The following is a 21,834-nucleotide window of genomic DNA, read 5'->3' on the forward strand; positions in this document are numbered from 1 at the left end:
CTAAAATTGCAGAATTACCTTTTCAATTTTTTGGGACTTTCTGAGTTCCTTAAAACTTCTCCTGTATACTTGCTACAGCTATTCCCAGCACTTCTGGTAAAGCAAAGAGAGAGAGTACTGACTGAGATACAGGTCTCCAGATTTTTGTAAGACACCCTGTGGCAAGCAAATAGTGGCTGGGAGCTGCAAGGCTGCTTTTTCCTTTAGATTACATGAAGTCGAGAGTGCTAGTATGTCCTGTACTAAAAGAGGCCATAGTCTGTGGTGTATTAAATGCCTAATAACATACCTCCACAGAATTAAATTTACCTTTTTGAATGTCACTTTGATGCCGCTCAACTTTACCTCCTATTTTCTCCCCACAGGTAATGATTATAACATTGCAGACACCAGCTGGCAGGTTAATGGCACTTTTGCCAGAATGAATGTTCTGCGAAACCAACTGATGAGAGCCGTTGCAAAAATGCAATCAGCAGACCCAGGTTGGAACTTTATCTTTATGATGCTTTATCTTCATACATTCAAGAACATATTTTTATCTTTCCATATGACCTATGAAGTTACTATTAAGATTTCAGTACTAGGGATACCTAAAGGAATTTGACTGAAACTAATAGACCCAGATAGCAAACATCCAGCTTTAACACATTCATAATGAAATAAATGTTTTGCCACCTGAAATTATGAACATTCTTCTTGATCCTTGTGCTGGTTTTAACTGGGGTAGAGTTAACTTTCTTCAAAGGGGTGAGTATGGGGCCGTGTTTTGGATTTGTGCTGAACACAGGGTTGATAATATAGAGATGTTTTTGCTGTTGCTGACCAGGGCTTACACAGAGCCAAGGCCTTTTCTTCTTCTCATACTGCCACGCTGGTGAGGGGATTAGGGGTGCATGGGAAGTTAGCAAGAGGCACAGCTGGAACAGCTGACCTTGACTGACCAAAGGGGTATTTCATACCATATGACATCATGCTCAGTTTATGAACTGGGAGGAAGAAGGAAGGGGGACACTGGGAGTTGGTGGTGGGGACAGGACATACGGGGGGGGGCGGGACAGTACAAACAACACACTTGAACCTTTGAAAGAGTTCATTTCTCCTTACTCCCTCTTTGTAGTAGTGGTCAGAGAGCGTTTGGAGCAAGCTAAACAGAAGACTGCAGAGGCTGTAAGTGCTACCATGACAGTAACAGAGGCTACGACCCCCATGGGTGAGAACGTGAGGTTATGGTCTCAAAATCTGCAAGATTTCCAGCACAATTCAGAGGCATACGACAATGCTGTGCATTCAGCTGGGGATGCAGGTATGGTAACCTGAATTTTGCTGTTCCTTAGCGTTAAAAAGTCAGGGAATCACCATAACATCTTGTTGTATGAATTGTTTACATTGCATATTCATTGCATATAATCTTCTAACATTTTACCTCCATGAAATCATTTCAAAAATTAGTGGTTTTCTAGAGTCTTGACTATATTTTAAAAGTGTTGGATATTTGTGCATTTCCAAAAATTACTTAAAACACTTACGTGATGAAGATTTATTGGCTTCTAAGTCATTTTTATCATGGTACCAAGGTAACACTGAATGGTAGACAGTTTGTTTAAACACTTCTTGCTATTATGATTGGTGATTTAGTTTTGTTTTTTTGGTTTTTAACATTGGTAGGCATTTCAAAACAGAGCCCTTTCATCCTCAGTAGTACAAACATGGAGGAGAAATGGTCCTGACTCGATGAGCTTGTAGTCTAAACAAAGGGGGCAAAGAGGATCAACGAGGAAATAAAATATTTAAGCAGGGTGATTGCTGGAAAAGCTTGTAAACATCACATTAATTCCACTTCTATTATTGGGGAAGAAGAAAAAGTAAACATTAGAAAACTTGTTATGAAAAATTTAACATAAATAAAAACACAAAAAAAAACCCTAGGGCAGACTACAAAATTGAAATGAAGATGATAGGCAAGAGTGGAAAAAAGGCAGTGAGAGTGAAGCTGAAATGAAGTGACTGTTGAAAGAAGGAAAAGAACAATTGCGAAAGAAAAGAATCAATCTAGAAATTAAAATATTCAGAATAAAAAATTGGTAACAAGCACCACTATTTATTGCTCAATGTATTCCTGGCTCTGCTCAGGAGGCTCACTAATCCCAAGGAATTTATGGCAAGGAAATCTTGCCATAGAATAATTTCCTTCATACGTTTGATGATACCATCACCTGCAACACTGTTCAGTGATGTCTTGCCTTCTGCAAGTGCCTCAGAGAAGGTCCATAACTCCACTGACTCTATATCCAGAAAGTCTGAATCTAAGATCTGCTGCCCTAAATCCCTTGTCCGTCAGAAACTTGGCAACTCAGCTGTCATTTTACTGCAAATGGTGTTGAGTACCAAATGAGTACCAAACCCAATGTTGCTTCTAGTGTCCCAAAGTCACACTCTTCCCTCTAGGTCAGGGAAACCCAAAGGTCATGTTATTTTCAGAATTCAGTAATGAATAAGACCCTTATACTAGTATTTTTCATTAAGTGAAACCAGTGCTCCCAAGAACTGGTTTAGGAGTGGTTCCCTCTGCAAGAAGAAATTCATTGCTGTTCAATAACTCAATTTCTGTCTCCAGAACTGGAGAAAATCTCAGATTTCTCTGAGCTTTTCATCTAAAGGAAACAGTGAGCTGCTCTTTTTGGGAATAGATAAGCTCACTGTTAGTCACTGCACAGAGCTCCATAAGCATATAGTTAATTTAACAGCAATTGTGTTGCATTGCTGTAAAATATTTTTGATCACCACAGAGCAGAGTTTAGGCTATGGGCTATGGGCTCTAATTCCCATTTAAGATAATGTAAATGTGGATATGATTGGCCTCCCAGGAGGGAATAGTATGAAAAACATCCAAGAGAAACAGTCTGCTGTAGCTTACACATGAAGGTTTTTGTTTTTATTCACCTTTACACTTGATTTACATTTAACATTTACCAGTGCCAGCTTAGCAGATAGAGCAGCAAAACAGACTACATTTGGCTCTTCATGCTCAAAACACCAGCAGACAGTCAGGATTCAAAAAATCCACTCGTACTAGCTGTTGTTCTGGAAGAAATATCTCCAGTGGCATTTGAGACGCTCCATAAGAGTGAACAGAGTTAAGATGGCCCAGCTCTCCTAGTTTGTTATGTTCTCAAAAAGGCATGCATGGTACAAGCATCACCAGTTGTTAAGAACAGTTCAGCTCCTATGTGATGTGCCTGGCAAAAATGTGTTCTCTGTGACTGTGGTTTTGCAGGTAGGGAGTCACCTTGAAAATACTGCATTCATATGAAAGTGCCTCGAGGGCCTGTTGACCACAAGCTCACTGTTGAAGAGATGCTAATATGCAAACTACAGCAAAGTGTGCCCTAGTACTTTCGTGGAGGCGGCTTTTCATGGCATTTTTGTGTCTGAAGGCATTTGTTTTGCTTGTTTTAAGCTACAAAGGTGGCATGACTTTTTTTTTGCCAGAAAGATCAGGTGGAAATAGCTGAGAAGAGAGATCAGTGCTACATAGAAGGCTGGCACAGGTAGTGCTACAGACAGATGTGACTGTGATTCACTGCCTGGGAAGACAGATATAGACACGCCAAGCACAATGGAGTGTTCCCAGATCAGCTGTGTATTTTGCCAGGAGAGATTGATCTGACAAGAGGAATGTCCACCAAAGTCCAAAAGAAAGTCACAACAAATGTTCAGATGGGTTCCTGAAACACTAAAACACCCGATCATCATACCGATAGCACTACCATAAGCAGCTGAAGCCTCTAAGCTGGCATATCTGGATTGCCTTTGAATAAAGCTTGAACCTGATTTTTGGAAGGGCGAGAGCAGATCTGAGAATACTGCCTGTTTCCATTGTGCAGGAACTGGTGGGCTTCAGCAGACAGTATGAAGGACAGATTGGGAAGAAAAACATGAAAGGAGAAAGTGTCTGGAAGGTTACAGTCAAGGTATATCCTCCTTGACAGTTTCCCTTCTATTCTTTTTTTAAGACTAGTTTTCCTTTTCCACTCTTACCTTCATCCCATTATTAAAATCAAAAATCAATATTCTTCTGTGTTGAAGAATGCCATTATAAAGGACTAAAGAAAGATATTTACGTTGAGATTTTATAACAGTTCTAGTAGTAATACATGTTGGCTTTGCATTTTCATGTTACAATAGCATTTCAATTTTCATACACCAAATTTCAAACAGATGAAAATCCAGGTTTAAAAGATATCAGATCAAACACAATTCCAATTCAGTTGTGAATTATTTAAAAAAAAAAAAAAGTGGTTGAAATTTGCTAAATCCCTTTCTGAGCTTTTAATTTTTTTACCTATAAAAATAATGTGGGCTTTTTTCCAATGCAATGGAACATTCATTTCAAAAGGCAGAGAAAACTTTTTATAAATTGATTATCATTCCATTTGGGTTTGGTCTTTTAATTTTAATGCATTCAGGAATTACTGTGTTACTTCGAGAATTTGCTAAAAATAATGGCTTTTTAACATACAGTAGACGTTATATAGAATATCTGATTACTGACCCCAGAACATAAGGGACTTTCAGGACTTAATGGGAATAACTGTAATAACTAAAGCTCTATATGGCCCACTCCTACACTAAACTTGGAAAGTAAAAGACAAGTGAAAACAGCCAAGCAGAGAGAGAACAGGACTGAGGCAAATATAGCTTTTCACTCTGTCCAAAGAGAAGCAGACCTGTAGGACTCAATGGGATATTCTCATATTCTGTGTTGATCTGAATGAAGCTGAGAGCTGCTTCAGTCTTTAGCCAATACAGACTGGAAGAATAGAAAAGTGATGGGAGTCTACTTCTCCTTTCTTACCTTTTGTACAGTCTCAGTATATCTGATGATTAGCCCCTCTACTTGCCTTCTCTGCTATCTTCTCCTGGCAACGTTCAAGGACAGACTGGATGGGGCTTGGAGCAACCTGGTCTAGTGGAAGGTGTCCCTGCCCACAGCAGCGGGGTTGGAACTAGATGATCTTGAAGTTTCCTTCCAACCCAAGCCATTCTATGATTCTGTGATTATCAGACAAGAGTAACAATATGCAGGGAAGAACACAAGAGCAGGTGGACGCAAGTTGACAACCCCTAAAATGTAACCGCAAACCCTACAAATCTGGTTTAACCTTTATAGGCAATCCATGTCATTAAAAATTAACTCTGAATGCTGGATCTTTCTTACATGCACATAGCTTGCAGCTAAAATCGCATTTCATTATACTCAGCTACTTGTACCTACATTTAATTAAAGATGAAAACTGATGTGATGTGTAAATATCCTTCAAAGGGCAACATGTCATTGGAATGTGATGTGATGAAACTGGATTATAACTAAGGGTAGTTATTTTTCTTTCTTGATAATTTGTTCTGCTTATCTTTTTGGAAAAGGACTTATGTCCCTTTGAACACAACAAAGCCCCTGTATTTCCCAATGATAACAATGACACTTGTACATGTACCACCAGAAGATATAGCAGCAAAAGACCAAAGGTCCTGGACTCTCATTCACGACCTCTGGCAGATGTAGGCAGGAAAGCCAAAGAGGTTACCGATCACAAGGGCTGGGGCAGGCAGTAAGTACAGTTTAGGTGCACACACATTATCAGCTAAGGCCTTCTATTTTTGTACACTACAGGCCTGTTACCACAGTCTGAAAGTGGTAGTGTTCCTATTATGAGAGTGGGCTGCAAACCACATGCAGACACCTGTGCAGCCATTGCTGTTATCTGGGTATGACCTTTCAGAGAGATGCACAGACAAAAGCTGAGGAAAACAATCTATACATCTCCCCTACAATGAATTTGAAGAGCTCTTGAACCATAACTCCTAGATGCACTTCCCAGGTCAGCCACAGATAAGCAGTGAGATGCTGAACAAATAATCCCTCTGCTCCAGTTGCCATATCTGTAAAATTGGGTTTAACATGTATTTGCCTTGAAGGAAGATGAAAAGGTTAAAATGATTAACATTTGCAGAGCTCCTTGAGGAAAGTATTACAGAGGTAACTCACCACAGTATTACCTAGGAGTCCCCTTAAAACATAGTCTCCTTTGTGCAAACTTATTCCCAAAACCTTTTGCAATACTAGATTCTTATAATTCACTACTCTTTCTAAAATCACTGTCTCTCATACACTACAGTGTGGACTTGTTCTCAAAGCAGAAGGAGACAGGTAAGTTAACCTAAGAGGATAATAAGAAATTTTCCTGGTGCAAAATCAGTGTTTCAAAGAGGAAAAAACCTCATTGTCACTTTTTTCTAACTACAGTGAAGAAACTTACAGAAGTTTTTCCTGAACTCCTGGACAAACTGCGCAGAGTAGAACAGAAGGCACCAGCAAACAATATTTCTTCCAGCATACAGCGGATCAGAGAGTTAATTGCACAAACCAGGAGTGTAGCAAGCAAGGTAAAACTTTTAGATGGGACTTCTGGATACTAGTGTTAATAATCAAATGCATCTTACTATAACCTCCATTTCCTTGGGCTGTATTAGAAATCCAAACCCGGACATTATCACCTCCCCAAAACTAGAGAAACAAAGCACCGTGGAGGTCAGTAAAATCTTTACAGTTGCTATTTTGCAAGCAGTCAAGGTTATCATGGCAGTTGGGGTAGACTATTGCTACTGCACTAGGAACTTTAATAAAGTTATTGGCACAGTGTATAAGATGGCCTCAACAACAAAACCATTCAAAGCTAAAACTAATAGATCATTACTCAACTGGCAGTATTAGTTTTCAGGAATAGTAATTATGGCAATTTAATGTAAACTTTTCTGAGATAACAGTATTTCTTTTTAATTAATTTTCTGCAGGGTAAGAGAACCTCTGGCTTGCACATGTTTAATAGAGAAAAAAACATTTTCATTTCATAAATAATGAAGTTTTTTTCTGTAACAAGAATACCAATGTCAAAAATTAAAAGTGTATTTGAATTCATTCAGAGAAATAAAAAATTCAGGTCATTATTGTATGTTCAAAATGCTGGAATATGCAGTCCACATATATTACTTAAAAAAGAAAAGGAAAAATCAGTATGTGTGCAGTGCTTGACTGGTCTTTAAATGTATTTTGCCATTCAGGCATATTGTGCTTCAATTTGAAAGCATTACTTCAGTCATGTTGAAGGCATTTTGAACTAAAATGAAAAGGTTTTACAATTTTATTAGCATCTCATAAATATCACTGTAGAATCAGTAATATAACAGGATTACTCATGAACAGAAAATTGGTCATAGTCCATGCAAAGCAAAGAAATAAATTATTAGTAGAAGTTTTATAGCTATGTAAGGATTTTGTTATGTGCCCTGATTCAACTAAGAATATATGTCTCCCACTGATATATGATCTACTACATGAATTAATTTCTTTCACGTTCTTTACAGCATCTTCCAGAAATGATTGTTATAAACATGCAATTTTACATGGCTAACGTATAGGTGCCAACTCTACTCTCACACTAAGCCAGTACTTGCCTACGTATTCTTGCATATTTGCCTTAAGTAATTACCCCAGGCAGCAATAATCTGTCTCACGTAGCACACTTGCAACTGCAGGTCCAAGTTTCCATGATGTTTGGAGGCCAATCATCTGTTGAAGTCAATCCAAAGATCAACGTGGAGGAACTGAAATCTTTCACTTCCATGAGCTTGTACATAAAGCTTCAGAAAGACAATCCACAACTGGCAGCATCTCCAGATAGATTCATTTTGTACCTTGGAAACAAAAATGTAAGAGAACAATTCAGTTATTTTTTTTTACATATATTTTTAACAAAAAAATGAAAATTGAAATACATTTGAATTTTGTTTGCCCCTGGATTTTCCTTTCACTGTTTCTTCATGTTTCAAAATAAGAGGTGTCTACTATATGACTGTCATTGATTTTGTGACAAGCAAAGAGCAAGGGTTCCTGAGACTCTTGTCCTTGAGACTTCTCACCTCAAACAATGAAGGATTCTCTCTTAAAAGGAAATTAGACTGCCTATTGAGAGTACTGCTTTGATTGACACTGATGCAAGCCGTACTTGCTATCTCCACTGCAAGTACCAAGGTGCTCTGAAGCAGTTAATGTCACCCACCTCGCTTTTGTGAGATACAATTTAATCAGTTTATGTTGCTGACAGTGTCAATTCCAAATCTCTGAGGTCAGAGGCCCACAAGATAAGCAGTTTTCTTTATCTGTGGCTTGTGCTGCTGTTGTATACTCTGTAGATCACTGCTTTGAAATAGCTGTTCTTTAAATTATGGTTCCTAAAAGAAAAAAAATCACACCTCACAAGCCAGGTATAATCCTGGCAATTTGTTACCTCGGAAGGGTAAAGAGACAGTCTTTTATTTTTAAGCTTTTCTACAAAGAATGACTACTGAATATAAATCGAGTGAAACCGCTTTTGACAGAATATTTAATTGCAGCATAATACCTAGGCTTTAGACTATTTCCTACATGACACTGCACACCAAATACTGATGAATAGCTTCCCATTGAACATGACTAATTCATGGTCAGCAGACATCTCACTGACCTTGTATTTAAGGCAGTGAAAATTGATATAAAGTAAAATATCAAGAGATTTTTCTATGCAGTTTTATCTGGTGAAAGCAACCAATTAGAGAATGAAGCTTTTGTTTATATTTAAATAGCTTTTAATAGTAATATTAAAAGGTGTCATTTAGTTTATCAAAGCCCTCCCTTTACTAATGTTCTCCATTAAATCTCTTTTGATGTTGTATCTCTGACATCCTTCTCCATTGTTTTTTTAGGCAAAACATTACATTGGTCTTGCAATTAAAAATGACAACCTTGTGTACATTTATAATCTGGGGGGCCAAGACGTGGAGATACCTCTGGATGCCAAGCCAGTCAGCACCTGGCCTTCTTACTTCAGCATCATCAAAATTGAGAGGTAAAATGATAATGTGCATTTTCCCCAAATCAAACAGTAGGAAAATAAAATCAAGCAGAAAAGGCTGTGTCAGAACTGCCCAACAGGAATCTTCAGTGCCTGGTTCTACTCCTGAAATAGATGGAAATTCCCTCTGCTTTTGGAGAACCAGGATCCAAGGGGCCACATGGAGGAAGAGAAAGTGTCTGCAGTTTCTCCCTTCCTCTTCCCCCAGATTACTAGTCTTCTAGTAAGGAAATAAAAACCCTTCCTGGAGCTGAAGGCTTTCTTGTTCTTTTTTAAGTCCAGCCAACATGAAACTCTCTTCTCTTACAATTCTTTTCTACAGGATTGGAAGACATGGCAAAATGTTTTTAACTGTGCCCAGTCTTAGCAGCACAGATGAAGAAAAATTCATCAAAAAGGGAGAGGTTCTTGGTCCTGGCTCTCTCCTTAATTTGGAACCTGAAAATGCTGTTTTCTATGTCGGTGGAGTGCCTCCAGGCTTCAAGGTTGGTCAGATAAATATTCTGTATTCAAAACTAAATAGTGCAAACTTATCTTGCTGGACTTCCCTTTAAACATAGAAATGGTCAATAAAGAAAATTTCCTTATTTAGTCATTTATTATCATAGGACTTCATCTTTTAGCCATGGCAAAAACAGTTTTCTGTTGCATATTATGTCATACAGTAAGATGATCATATTGATGATAGCCGGTGTTCAAGTTTTCAGAAATTTAACCAAAGAAAGACTTGCTAATTGTTTACTAGCATGCATAAATGAGGTCTATTAGTCCAACTTAACAAATCTTGCAGGCTAACAGTTTTTTTCAATGTTAATGAGTTCTTGGTACTTAGAATTTCTCTTTTACAACTGTCACAAACATGAAAAGTAATGTATTGTTAATATCAGGACAACGTGGGAAACTAGCAATATAGTAATTTGTTTGAATTTAAATTATCATTGGTTTAAATTCAGCCTTATAACAGCATGAAAAGTTCCCTGTGCAAAATATGTCTGAAGACTTGTGCCAGACACTTGAGTCTACTGCGTAATAGTCGGCATGAATTAGGACCTCACTTACCTGCTTCCATGAGCATACCTGTTCCTCTTTTTGTGTTTAAAAATTGCTATGAACTATCTTAGCTATGAAAATTGCATGGCTGAATAAAATCATAACTAGAAAGGCTTTAGAGAATGCTAAATTCTTTAGGCTAGCTGTAGCAGGTGCTACAAAGATCCAAATACTGATCCACAAGCAGCTCTTCTAACAGTATAAAAACAAAGAAAGATTAATTCAATACACTTACGTATTCCCAAGCTTTGCACTACTTGACTACCAGATAGATGCCATGATCCAAATTCTAGATTACTGAGCCTTGGGTGCAAATTGCCTGGGAATAGAACACATACACACACAAAAAAGTCATCCAGTAAATGAACCCTCCAGGTGTGTTCCAGAGCAGGGCAGAGGAAAAACAAAAGAGAAAAGTGAAAGAAAATGTGAAGAAAATTATTCATGGTATTATTTAATAAGCATATGGGCCTCTTTCCGCTTAGAAAACGGCAACTCACATTTTCATTTATTAGCATACGGTCTTATTTGCTAAAAGCTTTTGCCTTTGCTTCCCAGTTACATATTTTGCAAATACAAAATGTACCACCTACTTCTAACCATTGGAAGTTTCAGGCTTAACATAATTAAACAGAGTAGTAGACGAAACAAAGGGGGGGGAAAACCATGACCATTTACCAAATGTATCTGTGCTGCAGATAAGAATCTGATTTTCTTTTACAGCTACATATATTCTGCATTGCTGTATTACCATTGCTATTATATCATAAGCAAAATGGAAATAATGAGAAGATGAACTTACAGTGATCAAACTCTGAAGTACAAGAGCTGTTATTAATATCACACCTGTTCCACAGGGCAGAATATTTTAATATAAAAAGAATGATTCACTAGCTCTGTCAGCTTTATTCTTTGAAATTTTCCCTCACCAGTGTGGCTATTTAAATTCCATTTGCAGTGACCTTTATTAAAAGGAAAAGTTTCTACATCCTGCTAACTCTTCAAAATAATACCTACTGAGGATTACCCACTGGTACAGACTTTGAATCCCAGTCTCCTGGGTTTAAAGAACTCTCTCATTTCTCTCCCTTTTCATCATGGTAAGAAGTTATTTTTCTGGGGTGAACAATGTCTATACATTAGATATGAATTATCTACTGAGAGATTCAAATACATTGAGTAAGATCGGTTATTAGTCAAATCTTAACCCTTTCCCCCTTTTCCAAGTGTGCTCCACTCAAAACTACAAAGGAAGCTTTTGTTTGCATTTGCCATTCCTGGCCTAATTTTCTCACTGTGAGACCATTTATGTGCTCCCTTTTAACTTACAGCCCATAGACCATATCATGATAAGGTCTGTGAAGACTATTCACAGTAGTATCACCCCATTTTTTTCAAAATACAAGTTGCACAGGGACAAAACTGATCCCAGGCACAAATGATCTCCCAATACCTAACTAGAGTGTGACCTTTCCCCTTTTACTGTTCCTTGTCCTCTGCACAGCTCCCTCCTAGCCTGAACCTACCTGGCTTCATTGGTTGTCTGGAACTGGCTACCCTAAACAATGATGTGATCAGCCTGTACAACTTCAAGCACGTCTATAACATCGACACCACCACATCGCCACCTTGTGCCAGGTAGGGGACACTCCAGTCCTCACTCTGCTACTCTGGTTTGTTTCAAGTACCAGTCCTGATTTTATTTTACAAACGTGAAGGTGACACTGAGTTATTCAGAAGGAACTTGGTCACTTTAAGCTCCTGATTGCATCAAGTTTAATTTTTATATGTATATATGTATGTGTATATATATGTATGTATGTGTATGTATACATGTTGGACTCTATGATCCTCATGGGTCCCTTTTAACTTGAGATACTTTATCATTTTCTGTAGTCTCCACTAACTATCTCACAATCTTGATCATGCCTTCCAAAAGGGAACTGTCATGTTAGCTGAAGCATGTCCCATGTCGCTCCTAACCCAACTGCTTGTCTAGGACAGGGAGGATCCTTACTCAAATTATGTTGCTGCAAGCGATACAGCCACAGCCAGTCAGCTCCCCTGGGTCTGGTAACCTTGAGTGCAGTCCCACCCCCAGGTAGCAAAACCTGTACTGAAGTTATCTTTCTGCCATACACTCTTAAATCCACAATAGAAATTCCTTAGATAAGCCTTTCACAAACTGGGAAATGCAGCTCCTAAAGTAGAAGTGAACGTCGACTGTAGCAGTCATTTAGCACAGACAAAGCAGGCATTTTCTTACACAACAGGCAGCAACAGTAGAACCTCTCTAGAGAAAGGAGAGAAATTTACCTCATGCAGTGGGAAAAAATGCAGGAAGTGCTAGGATAGCACAAATGGTGGCTTTCCACACCATTCCCACAGGGAGCGCAAGCTGCTGCTCTCCACAACAGTGCATGCAAGCTCCTACTCCTGGGCTCCCCAGCAGAGTCAGTGCTCAGCTAAAGGCCTCAGAGAATTCAAATGGATTTCTGCACAAACAGGGCAAGCTCTTAATAGAAATATATGTATATCCTTATAATGAGGAGGTGCTGTGGGCCTGTCACTTTACAAGGATGAGCAAAGAATTTTCCTGTCCTCTACATACAGCACAGGATTAAAGCATGATGAAGGAGTTAGATACACCTCCAAAACTGCACACTATTTTTCAGAAAAGAATTCATAGAAAAAAATTTGAAAGAAAGTCATCAGTCTTACCATTGCCAGCAAGAAGCAGAAGTTCAGAACAATTATTTCAATAAAGTATGTAAAGGTCTTTAAGTTTCCCCAAATTAAAATGGGTGCATACCAACTGATCCTTCCCATCTCGTTCTTTTATAGAGATAAGTTGGCTTTCACTCAGAGCCGGGCTGTGAGCTATTTCTTTGATGGCTCTGGCTATGCCTTGGCAAGAAACATTGAGAGAAGGGGAAGATTCAGCCAGGTAACTCGATTTGACATAGAAGTTCGAACACCTACGGACAACGGATTGATCCTGCTGATGATTAATGGGGTGAGTACCAAATCCTGCTGGTACCCTTTATCCATGAGCATCATAAGTTCCCCAATCCAAATTGCTTATATCCTTACACTTAACTTCTGAAAAGAGGAAATATTTTGTATTCATCTGGTGCAGGTATACGTTAGGAGGGAACTGGAACTTGCTCTGAAAAGGTCTCAGAAAGATGAGGCCCTTAGTTAAACTCTGCTTTCATCCAGAGACAGTCAGGACTTCAAACTGGTCATATCCTTGTGATGATACTTCGAGAGAGACTCCAGTTAAGCCCAGTAGTTGTACCTTTACTTAACTGTGCATGCACAATCAAAGCGATATGAAATTTCTATGAAGTAACTCCCAAAAAGCAGACACTTTGTGGTAGCTGCCACTTTATAACTGTGCCTCAGGGTGTACTAGAGTTAAATATTTAAGTTACTGAAAATAGAAAGCACTCCAAATAAAAATGCTTGATCCAAATGTCAGCAGCTTTTCTGAACTTTGAGGGTGATGCAATCTCTGTAAGAGTTTGAAGAAAGTAGACTCCACATGAAAATATCCCCTGAAGACATTGGATTTTTTTGTCTTTGGACATCCCACATCAAGCTCCCAAGTCCTGTGTGGATTACAACCTGGGAAAGCCACAGAAAACATTTTTGTTTCGAAGATGCAGTCTCCAGACAGACACTTGTCTAGACACCTACATGTAATACTGCATTAAGCATTTAGAAGGGAAAAAAATCCACTCTCATTAGAAGAACCCTCTAATGTTTATCTTCAGAGTAACTTCCAGAGGAGAGTTGTGGGAAGCAATTTACTCTGCTGCAATTTACACATGCTACCACTAACCTTCATTCTTAGGAGGCTTCGACTAAGCAGCTGCTGTTAAAATTTTAACAGCCTCTATTGCAGGCCAGTTATTTTACTTCCAAGCAAAAGCACCTGGAGGTTTTTGGAGACATATGCACTTTGTGTTTGACAGTGGAAGCTGCAGTCAAGTTGGATGTCAGCTGTGGGAGACCATGTCCTCTCACAAGCACTTTTAGAAAGTCTGTGTAAGCCGGTCCATTATTCAGTTCTGCAAAGACAGCTCATAAATATTCTGAATGTAATCCCTGTTTCATTTTCAAGTTTAAGCTGTTCAGAACAAAGCCACACTGCAGTTTCATTTAAAAGTACTAGATTAAAACCTACTCTTAATTCTTTAAATAATGACTTCTGAAGGTGGACTCATCTATGTCAAAGACAGCAGTTCTTGGCCTGCAGTAGAGTTTTGAGAATTATTGTTCCCATGTTTCCATTAGGCATGGAAACAACAGTGTGAACACTAGGAGAGAAGACAAGCATTATCATTAAAAACATTACACAGATGCACTTCTGCTGTAAACTGCCCTTTCTGTTTCTTTATGTTCAGTTTTGGAACAAGGCTAATTCCATGGTACGGATCTTCATTTCAAGCACTCCTTAAAGACTTTCTAAAGTATAGTTCCTGCTTATAAAATCTAGGTCATCCAGCCACAGAATAGAAGCTAAAGCAGCAACTGACAGGAATTCCAAAAACCAAACACATAGTAAATAGAGTCTAGCTATTGCTCAACCTTCAGTAAATATATCAGTGTTGATTAGGTCTTTGAAAAGACAAAAAAAAACGGAGTCATTACAGACATTGTGACAGAAGCTGCTAATGCAGATACAGCCATTCTAGCACAACATTGCTTTTACCAGTATAACATCTTTCATTTAGGGCATGTGGTATTTCTTCAACAGTAAATAGTTGTGTTTGCATTAGGAATACTTTGCTGGTAAAGAATATTGCCATTACTGTGCTACTAAATATTATTTCTATAGGGAAACAGTTTGCCAAGTCTTCAAATAAGTATCATTTATAAAACAATTACGTGTGCATGTACATATATACACATGTATTATAAATATAAAAATATAACTGTGTTATAGTTTTGCAAATAAAAATATATTTTCCCAGCATGCTTTTCACAATGTCACTCTTGTAACACTGTTTATTAATTTTTTTTTTAGTTGCTACCACATACTGCTTTTCTGACTGCTGTTTTGTTTTATACAGACCATGTTCTTCAGCCTAGAGATGCACAATGGTTTCTTGTACCTTCTCTATGACTTTGGCTTCAGCAATGGTCCTGTGCTTCTCGAGGACTCCATGAAGAAGGCTCAGATTAATGATGCTAAATTTCATGAGGTAGAGATGTGGTTACTATCATAACCATTTGACCAGCTATCCCAGAAACTCCAAAGCAGCAATAATTGCTCCAACACCCATGATGAGGGTCCAGGTGATGATACAGTAGAACAGGTAGAAGAGTAGAGTGCATATAAGTCCCACCACTACTGAGCAGTGGAAAGGGAAGGCTCTCCCTTCCTCTTCATAAATCGATGCTTTTAGACAGATTCTGTGTATTATTGGCCAAGGACAGGACAGTTCACATGGGAGAAAAAGCGTTATTAAGTCAAAATTAAATTATATCAAAGACAGCTCTATATTTCAAATATACAACTCTCCTCAACTAAAATCATATCAATATGTTAACTTGACCACCTGTGCTGGTTTAAAGGTAAACTGGTAGGGGAAATGAACCCAACTCAAAAGAGTGATTATAAGTCAGAATAACGATTTAATAAAATGATACAGTAAATACGATTATACAGACAAACAATTGGTTTTAACCCACAAAACCCAAATGTATAACCCAGCACCCTGGGGCATGAACAGAGTGGTGTTCGTTGGGCCCCCTGAGTCCAAAGTAAAAGAAGAGGGAAAAAAACCTATTGGTGAGAGTGCTGTTGCAGTCTGGTCAATAGTGGTGATTGCAGTCCGGTCGAGAGTGGTGGTTCAGTCCTTCTCTGTTTCCCACAAGTGGTTAAAAAAGTCCCAAGACTCCAAGATTATATATCCTCAGGTTCAGGCAGGAATGCCCAGTGCCTCCCTCAGGGCGGGGAGTTCCACAATGGGTGTGAGGACAGGAGCATCCTCCTGTCTCGCAGGCCTCTTAACACCCAGTTTATAGCCTGAGAAGTCAGGCTGCTCTGGGCAGACAGTGTAAATGGTCTACTGATAACAGTGTCTGGGAAATGGCATGGAAGGCTATAGAATACACAGTTTTGGGTTACACCCATACAGTGATGAACTGGTCCCAGCTGTTCTAACTAGGACACCACCTTAGTTGCTATGTATTGTAGTACAAAAAATATAGCATTTCCCATTTCATTTGAAAAGATATTTGATTTGGTAGCATCCTTTTATATATGCACAGTATTTTATGGACTTTGGCAGATGTAAAATATTTACTTGTATTTGGTTTCCAGGAATTTGGTTTAAGCCAGTGTAACTGTGACTATGCAAATTTCCCTTAGTGAGTTGCTTCTCCTGCCATTTATTTGATGTAAACTCAACTTGATTCCTGACCCCCAACTATAGTTCTATTTATATTAAAGTACAGCACAATTATGCCTTTTATGCTTTCACAACAAAATAAGTTTTTTAAGAAGTATGCCCTAACTTCTTGGATAAATCAAGAAAGCATTCTGCGGTTAATGGAGCTTATCTGTTTGCCGCAGTGCAGAATTTGACAGGAGTACTTTCATGTGGATTTATTCATAAGTGAAATATCCTGAGGATTCAGTCATCAGAGAAATTGTGATCAATCAAAATAAGCTTCCTAGTAGTAATCTTTGCCAACATCTCCCATTTACAAACAATTTCTTTGATAAATCGGAGGAGTTTTTCAAACAAAAAGATACAAAGATCCAATCAATTTTGCAAGATCACCATGATGACTTACAAAAGATGACATTTTTAAACACACGCTTTTCTTTTCAGATTTCTATTATCTATCACAATTCTAAGAAGATGATCTTGGTAGTAGACAGGAGACATATAAAAAGTGTGGACAATGAAAGAACAGCAATGCCATTCACAGATATCTACATTGGAGGAGCACCTGCTGAGATCTTGCACTCCAGGTCAGTTTACAACTGGGATTCAATCATTATATTCAAGTGATCACCATATTTAAGTTTTGTTGTATGACCTTTGCTGAAGGGCTAACAATAAAACATTTTCTTTGGCATTAACACCTTATGTAAAACAACCCCTCAGACATTCTTCTGTCTCAGTGCCCTGAAGTACCGAGGATAAGACTTGATCCATTACAGTCAGTTAAATTCTACTGAAACTGGCCTAGTTTTAGTAAGGGTAACAGAAACAGTCGGCTTCTTAAAATAAAAAGGCATTTTCAAAGAACACATGATTATATAAAATTGCTATTTCTCCTTACTCTGCAAAAAGTGATCTTTGTAAAATAGCAATGCACTAGCTGCAGGATCAAGACCCTCTAACAACTGCATTTTCAAATCTAAAGATGATCTTTTTCCTCCTAAGCATTTCAGTCCTTATCCATCTCAGGTTCTCTCTAGATCCAAGTCAGCTGGCTCTGTGTAGGCGTGGGAAGAAAAGAAAAAGTCTCATTTTCCCATTGCGCCATTTGACAGAAGCCAAGTTTAGTCCGTGTAGAGTTTATAACTCTAATTTCCTGCAGTAGGAATCTGCCAGACCCCAGGGTCATGTTCTGAGAGCAGACTGGCTGTTTGGAGAAGAGTATGCTCTTTTGATAGGCAATATTAATTCCTAGGATCAGACAGCAAGGCCTGCATTTTCAGAAGGGCTCCAACTGCTGTTTCAAGTGTCACAACTACTAACAGGAATACCATTTCTCTTTAAAATATCCTCCATGTAAAAAAAAATTATATATATATATAATACCTTATCTTGAAGCTTTGAAGATAGGGACAAATATAAGGTAAGGAAAAATGATGCCTTTCAATCCCATGGAATTATTTGAACATGTGAACAAAGTGGCTGGCAAGGGAGAAACAGAGTATATAATTTATCTGTCCTTTCAAATAGTTCTTTACAATGGTCTGTCATAAAGGGCTATTAAGAAAACCAGTGGAGTGGAGAGGGGAAAAGCTGCAGTGGATTAGCAAGCACCTGGGAAAGAGAAAGTAGGACATGGTACTAACTCTTCAATTTTCGCAATATAAAAAGTCTACAGCACATGCTCAAAGGATCTCTCTTAGAGTTGGTATTAAATACATTAATGATCTAGGAACAAAGTACAAAAGGATAGTGAAAATTACTTTGGTTAATCAAGCCTAAAGAACACTGAAAAAGCCCAGAAGGACCTAGAAATCTATGCAATTGAGCAGTTCAATGGCAGATAAGACTTGTTCACAAATGTAGGATAGAAGATGAATCACATGAATTATGCCTGCAGTTTTCTGAGCAGACTGTAGTTATTCTCATACACACCTGGAAGGTACTCTCAAAGCAGGAAAAATAACACCTCAATTAAAAAGTTATATCAGAAAAAAAAAAGTAGACATTGTAAAAATATGATCAATTATAATGCTGAAAAATATATACAGAAATTATTTAAGCAGAGCTTCAACTTTGATATTATACTCAGTTTTCATTCTCATGGCAAAGGTAGACAGCAAAAAGTATGGTCCAAATGTGGTGATATCATCCCATTTTCATCAGGAGCATAAGTTAATATTCTACTGATGAGGTGCTACTATCTCTCTACTACTGCTATCCGCTACTGATATTTATGCTTTCTTTTTCCAGACAGACTTACATTTTACTGACATTGCTGAGCAACAGTAGGGTGGGAAGCTAGCTTTAGCCTTAGAGGAGGAATCTCATATTCTTTTAAAGCAGTGTCTTTTCATTCACTTCAAATGCACTTTTCTCTGTCAATTGCCTTTTTTCTCCAAATAAATGAATCTAGAAGTACCACTATACATTATTTTTCTTCCACCTCAATCACTGCATAAAGTGGAAAGCTAAGGGGATGTGGGAGCATGGGGCACTGAGAACTGTTAAGAAATGAACTCAGAAGCCTTTCTTTAGGTGAAAGCCTATCTTCCATGGTTCCTGTTGCTAGAACATATGGTTAGGTTAATGGTATTTAACAGGCAGATTTGTGGCATTCAGTCACATGGTCAGAGTAAAGATTATACAGGTAGACTGATACCCCACACCTTGATCCAAATTTCGGTGAGAATGGCAGAAGCCTTCCTGTTGATTTTGTCTTCCTGCTGGTTTCACTGAGGAGCAAATTGAGCCCCTACAGCACTCCTCCTCTCACCTTATTTCAGACTTGTACAAGTACACCTGCACTACTTCACCTGATGGTCCATTTTTGCCAAAGCAGTAAAAATAAGCATTCTAAGAGCTTGATTCATCTGCCAGGTTTCCAATGTCTACCTTACAACAAGATAACTCACAGATATCTCGTGCAGAAGCAGATGTCAACAGTATCATAGTACGTGAAGTGAAAAGAATCCCACTGCTAAGGCACACGTTGCTTGAAGAACAAAGACTGTTTCCAGGTAGCCAGGTCAAAACTCTGGATTTCACATTCACTCCTTCGGTGTATTTGTTCCTGGTTATCTCTTGGACTGGTACCCAGTAGATCCCATCTAATTTCCTTGCCTTGTCAAAGCTGTGATTTTACACAAATTACTTCTTCTTACACCTTGAGAATTGTGAGGACAAATTTAATTATATTCACCCTATGCTGTAACGTTGTGATATCTTGTTAAGGTGTGGAGTTGAAAAACTGACAGTAATGAGTAGGAACAGTTGGGATACACTCAACTGCTGTCTACCTCAAATCTGACATAAAAAGGATCCTGGAAGCTCACCTACTGCTCACATTTACAATTATGTAAACCCACAAATCAGCAAGTAGAATTTACTCTTGCTTCCATGACCTCTGTTGAGACTTTTTTTAAGAAATAGAGATCCATTTGCTTCCAAAGGCAAGACTAGACTTGCTAGTAAAAGCAAGACAGGAAACTATATCAGAATTTTTCTAAAATTTTAGAAAAATGGAGATAAAAATCCATTGATTTTCACTTTAAAGGGGTAGAAATACATTTTAAAATAAATCTGTTTTAGTTTTAGTTTATTTCAGTTTATTTCAGCATCCATTTTTATCTATTTAAAGTTACTCTATAGGTATATCCTCTCTGAACTCTCATGTATTTCTCCCCATAAAATTTGTTAAAACTGGTGCATTTTGACTTTTCAAAACATATAATGCGGCTAATTAGTTGTTTTACATAAAGATGCAAGAATTGGACACTAGTGAACAATCTTGGCAACAAAAGTCTGTCCAGAAAGGCAAGGGCTATCTAACTGCAGCTTGTTTGGCATTGTTTTCCAGCAGCATTATTTCACATCTGGCAGGAAGTATCGGCTTCAAAGGCTGCATGAAGGGTTTCCAGTTCCAAAAGAAGGATTTCAACTTGTTGGAAGAACCAGGAACACTGGGAATCAGCTATGGGTGCCCAGAGGATTCATTGGTAAGCATGACATCATTTGTGACATAGTAACAAAATTTTGACAATGGATATAACTGTGAGCTTGAGTTTTACTCCAAACAATGGAAGAACAGTCTTCAACCAGGGAAATGATCATTCACTCATTGACTGGCAGAGGAGGTGTGGGAGGAGGTGTCTGTTAAGTCTGCTGACACAGTACCCAATTTTCACCCTGAATTACAGCACAAGGTGTTTCACTTGATATTCTTCTCGTATGTGAAATCGCAGTGTGAAAGCTAGGCCTGAAATAAATTGTGTACTGTATTTTGAAAAGAAATATTGCAGTGTAATTTGTTTTTCTTAAAGATACAAGGAGAATTGTCCTCACATCCTAATACAGATGTATGAAATGGAAAAGACAGCAAAACATTCACCCTTCAAGATCAGCTCCTCCTCTGTGACACACACACACACACACACTGCACAGCAATAGCACTGAGAAAATTGCCATTTTGTTTCTGATCCCTTCCATCATATCAGCAAGGCTGATAAATCTAAACAGTGTTTGGAGTCTTCATCCTGCAGTCATGCTACAAACCTGTGAAGAAGATCCCACCACTTGCAGAACTCTTCACACAATCTCACCCTCTGTCAACAAGGAAGCTGTATGCAATTTGTCCTACCTTGGACCCAGTATTGCTCCTGAGACTCACAGGGTTATAGACCACCATGTCCAACACCTTCCACCCCACCCCAACACTTGGTGCAGCACACAAACTAATACATCACGTGTTGGAATTGTGACTCAGTGCCACACAGCTCAGACAGGGGCATAAGTCCCATCTGCTTCCACTCTTCATGCTCACTAACATCAGCAGACTTAGGACGAGGCCAAGATCCCAGGAGACTGAGAATAAATTGCTACACTTTCTTCAGATTTTCCCAGCATGTGATGGAAAGCCTATATAAATTAGGTTAAGACATGGAGGCAAAATGTAAGATTTTCTAGAACTGAACTGGTCATACCTTAAAAAAAAAAAAAAAAAAAGAAGAAGAAATAACCTCATCCTTTTTATTATTGAAATGTTTTCTGATATTTATTTGTAATTTTGTTTTATTTAACACACAGATGTCCCGCAATGCATACTTCAATGGAGAGAGCTTCATTGCATCAAGCCAAAAAGCGTCCCTTTTTACTGAATTTGAAGGAGGGTTTAATTTCCGGACATTGCAGCCCAGCGGGCTGTTGTTTTACTATTCTGAGGGAGTGAGTATCTATTTCTTTACAGTTAGTTTTATTTTATCCTTGCATTTTTTCCCAGGAGAATACTAGGGGAATAACACAATTTTTCACTTCATGCTTTCATAATAGAGAAAGCAGTCTGCAATATAGAAGTATCCATTGGTGACTTCATTTTCACAGTTTGCATTTGATCTACAGATGAAAACTAGCAATTCTTAGACATTATCTTG

The 21,834-nt window shown here is 38.3% G+C and overlaps 1 protein-coding gene across 3 annotated transcripts in view; it reads left to right on the top strand.

Moving 5' to 3' along the window:
- Window positions 1-21,834, top strand: part of LAMA4 (laminin subunit alpha 4) — a 102,543-nt gene that overhangs the window by 65,870 nt on the left and 14,839 nt on the right. Inside the window, exons 16-27 of one of the 3 annotated variants that reach the window (XM_008931395.3) lie at window positions 366-482; window positions 1,118-1,303; window positions 6,305-6,444; window positions 7,594-7,767; window positions 8,800-8,942; window positions 9,271-9,433; window positions 11,503-11,636; window positions 12,843-13,014; window positions 15,080-15,211; window positions 16,850-16,992; window positions 20,265-20,403; window positions 21,491-21,628. In XM_008931395.3, coding sequence (XP_008929643.2) covers window positions 366-482; window positions 1,118-1,303; window positions 6,305-6,444; window positions 7,594-7,767; window positions 8,800-8,942; window positions 9,271-9,433; window positions 11,503-11,636; window positions 12,843-13,014; window positions 15,080-15,211; window positions 16,850-16,992; window positions 20,265-20,403; window positions 21,491-21,628 — 1,781 coding nt within the window. The remainder of the gene's footprint in view (window positions 1-365; window positions 483-1,117; window positions 1,304-6,304; window positions 6,445-7,593; window positions 7,768-8,799; window positions 8,943-9,270; window positions 9,434-11,502; window positions 11,637-12,842; window positions 13,015-15,079; window positions 15,212-16,849; window positions 16,993-20,264; window positions 20,404-21,490; window positions 21,629-21,834) is intronic. The other 2 variants (XM_018078184.2, XM_018078186.2) reach the window with 2 other exon arrangements.

Source organism: Manacus vitellinus, unplaced genomic scaffold (genome assembly GCF_001715985.3).
Source record: "Manacus vitellinus isolate BGI_N305 unplaced genomic scaffold, ASM171598v3 scaffold_4_pilon, whole genome shotgun sequence".
Classification (NCBI taxonomy): domain Eukaryota; kingdom Metazoa; phylum Chordata; class Aves; order Passeriformes; family Pipridae; genus Manacus; species Manacus vitellinus.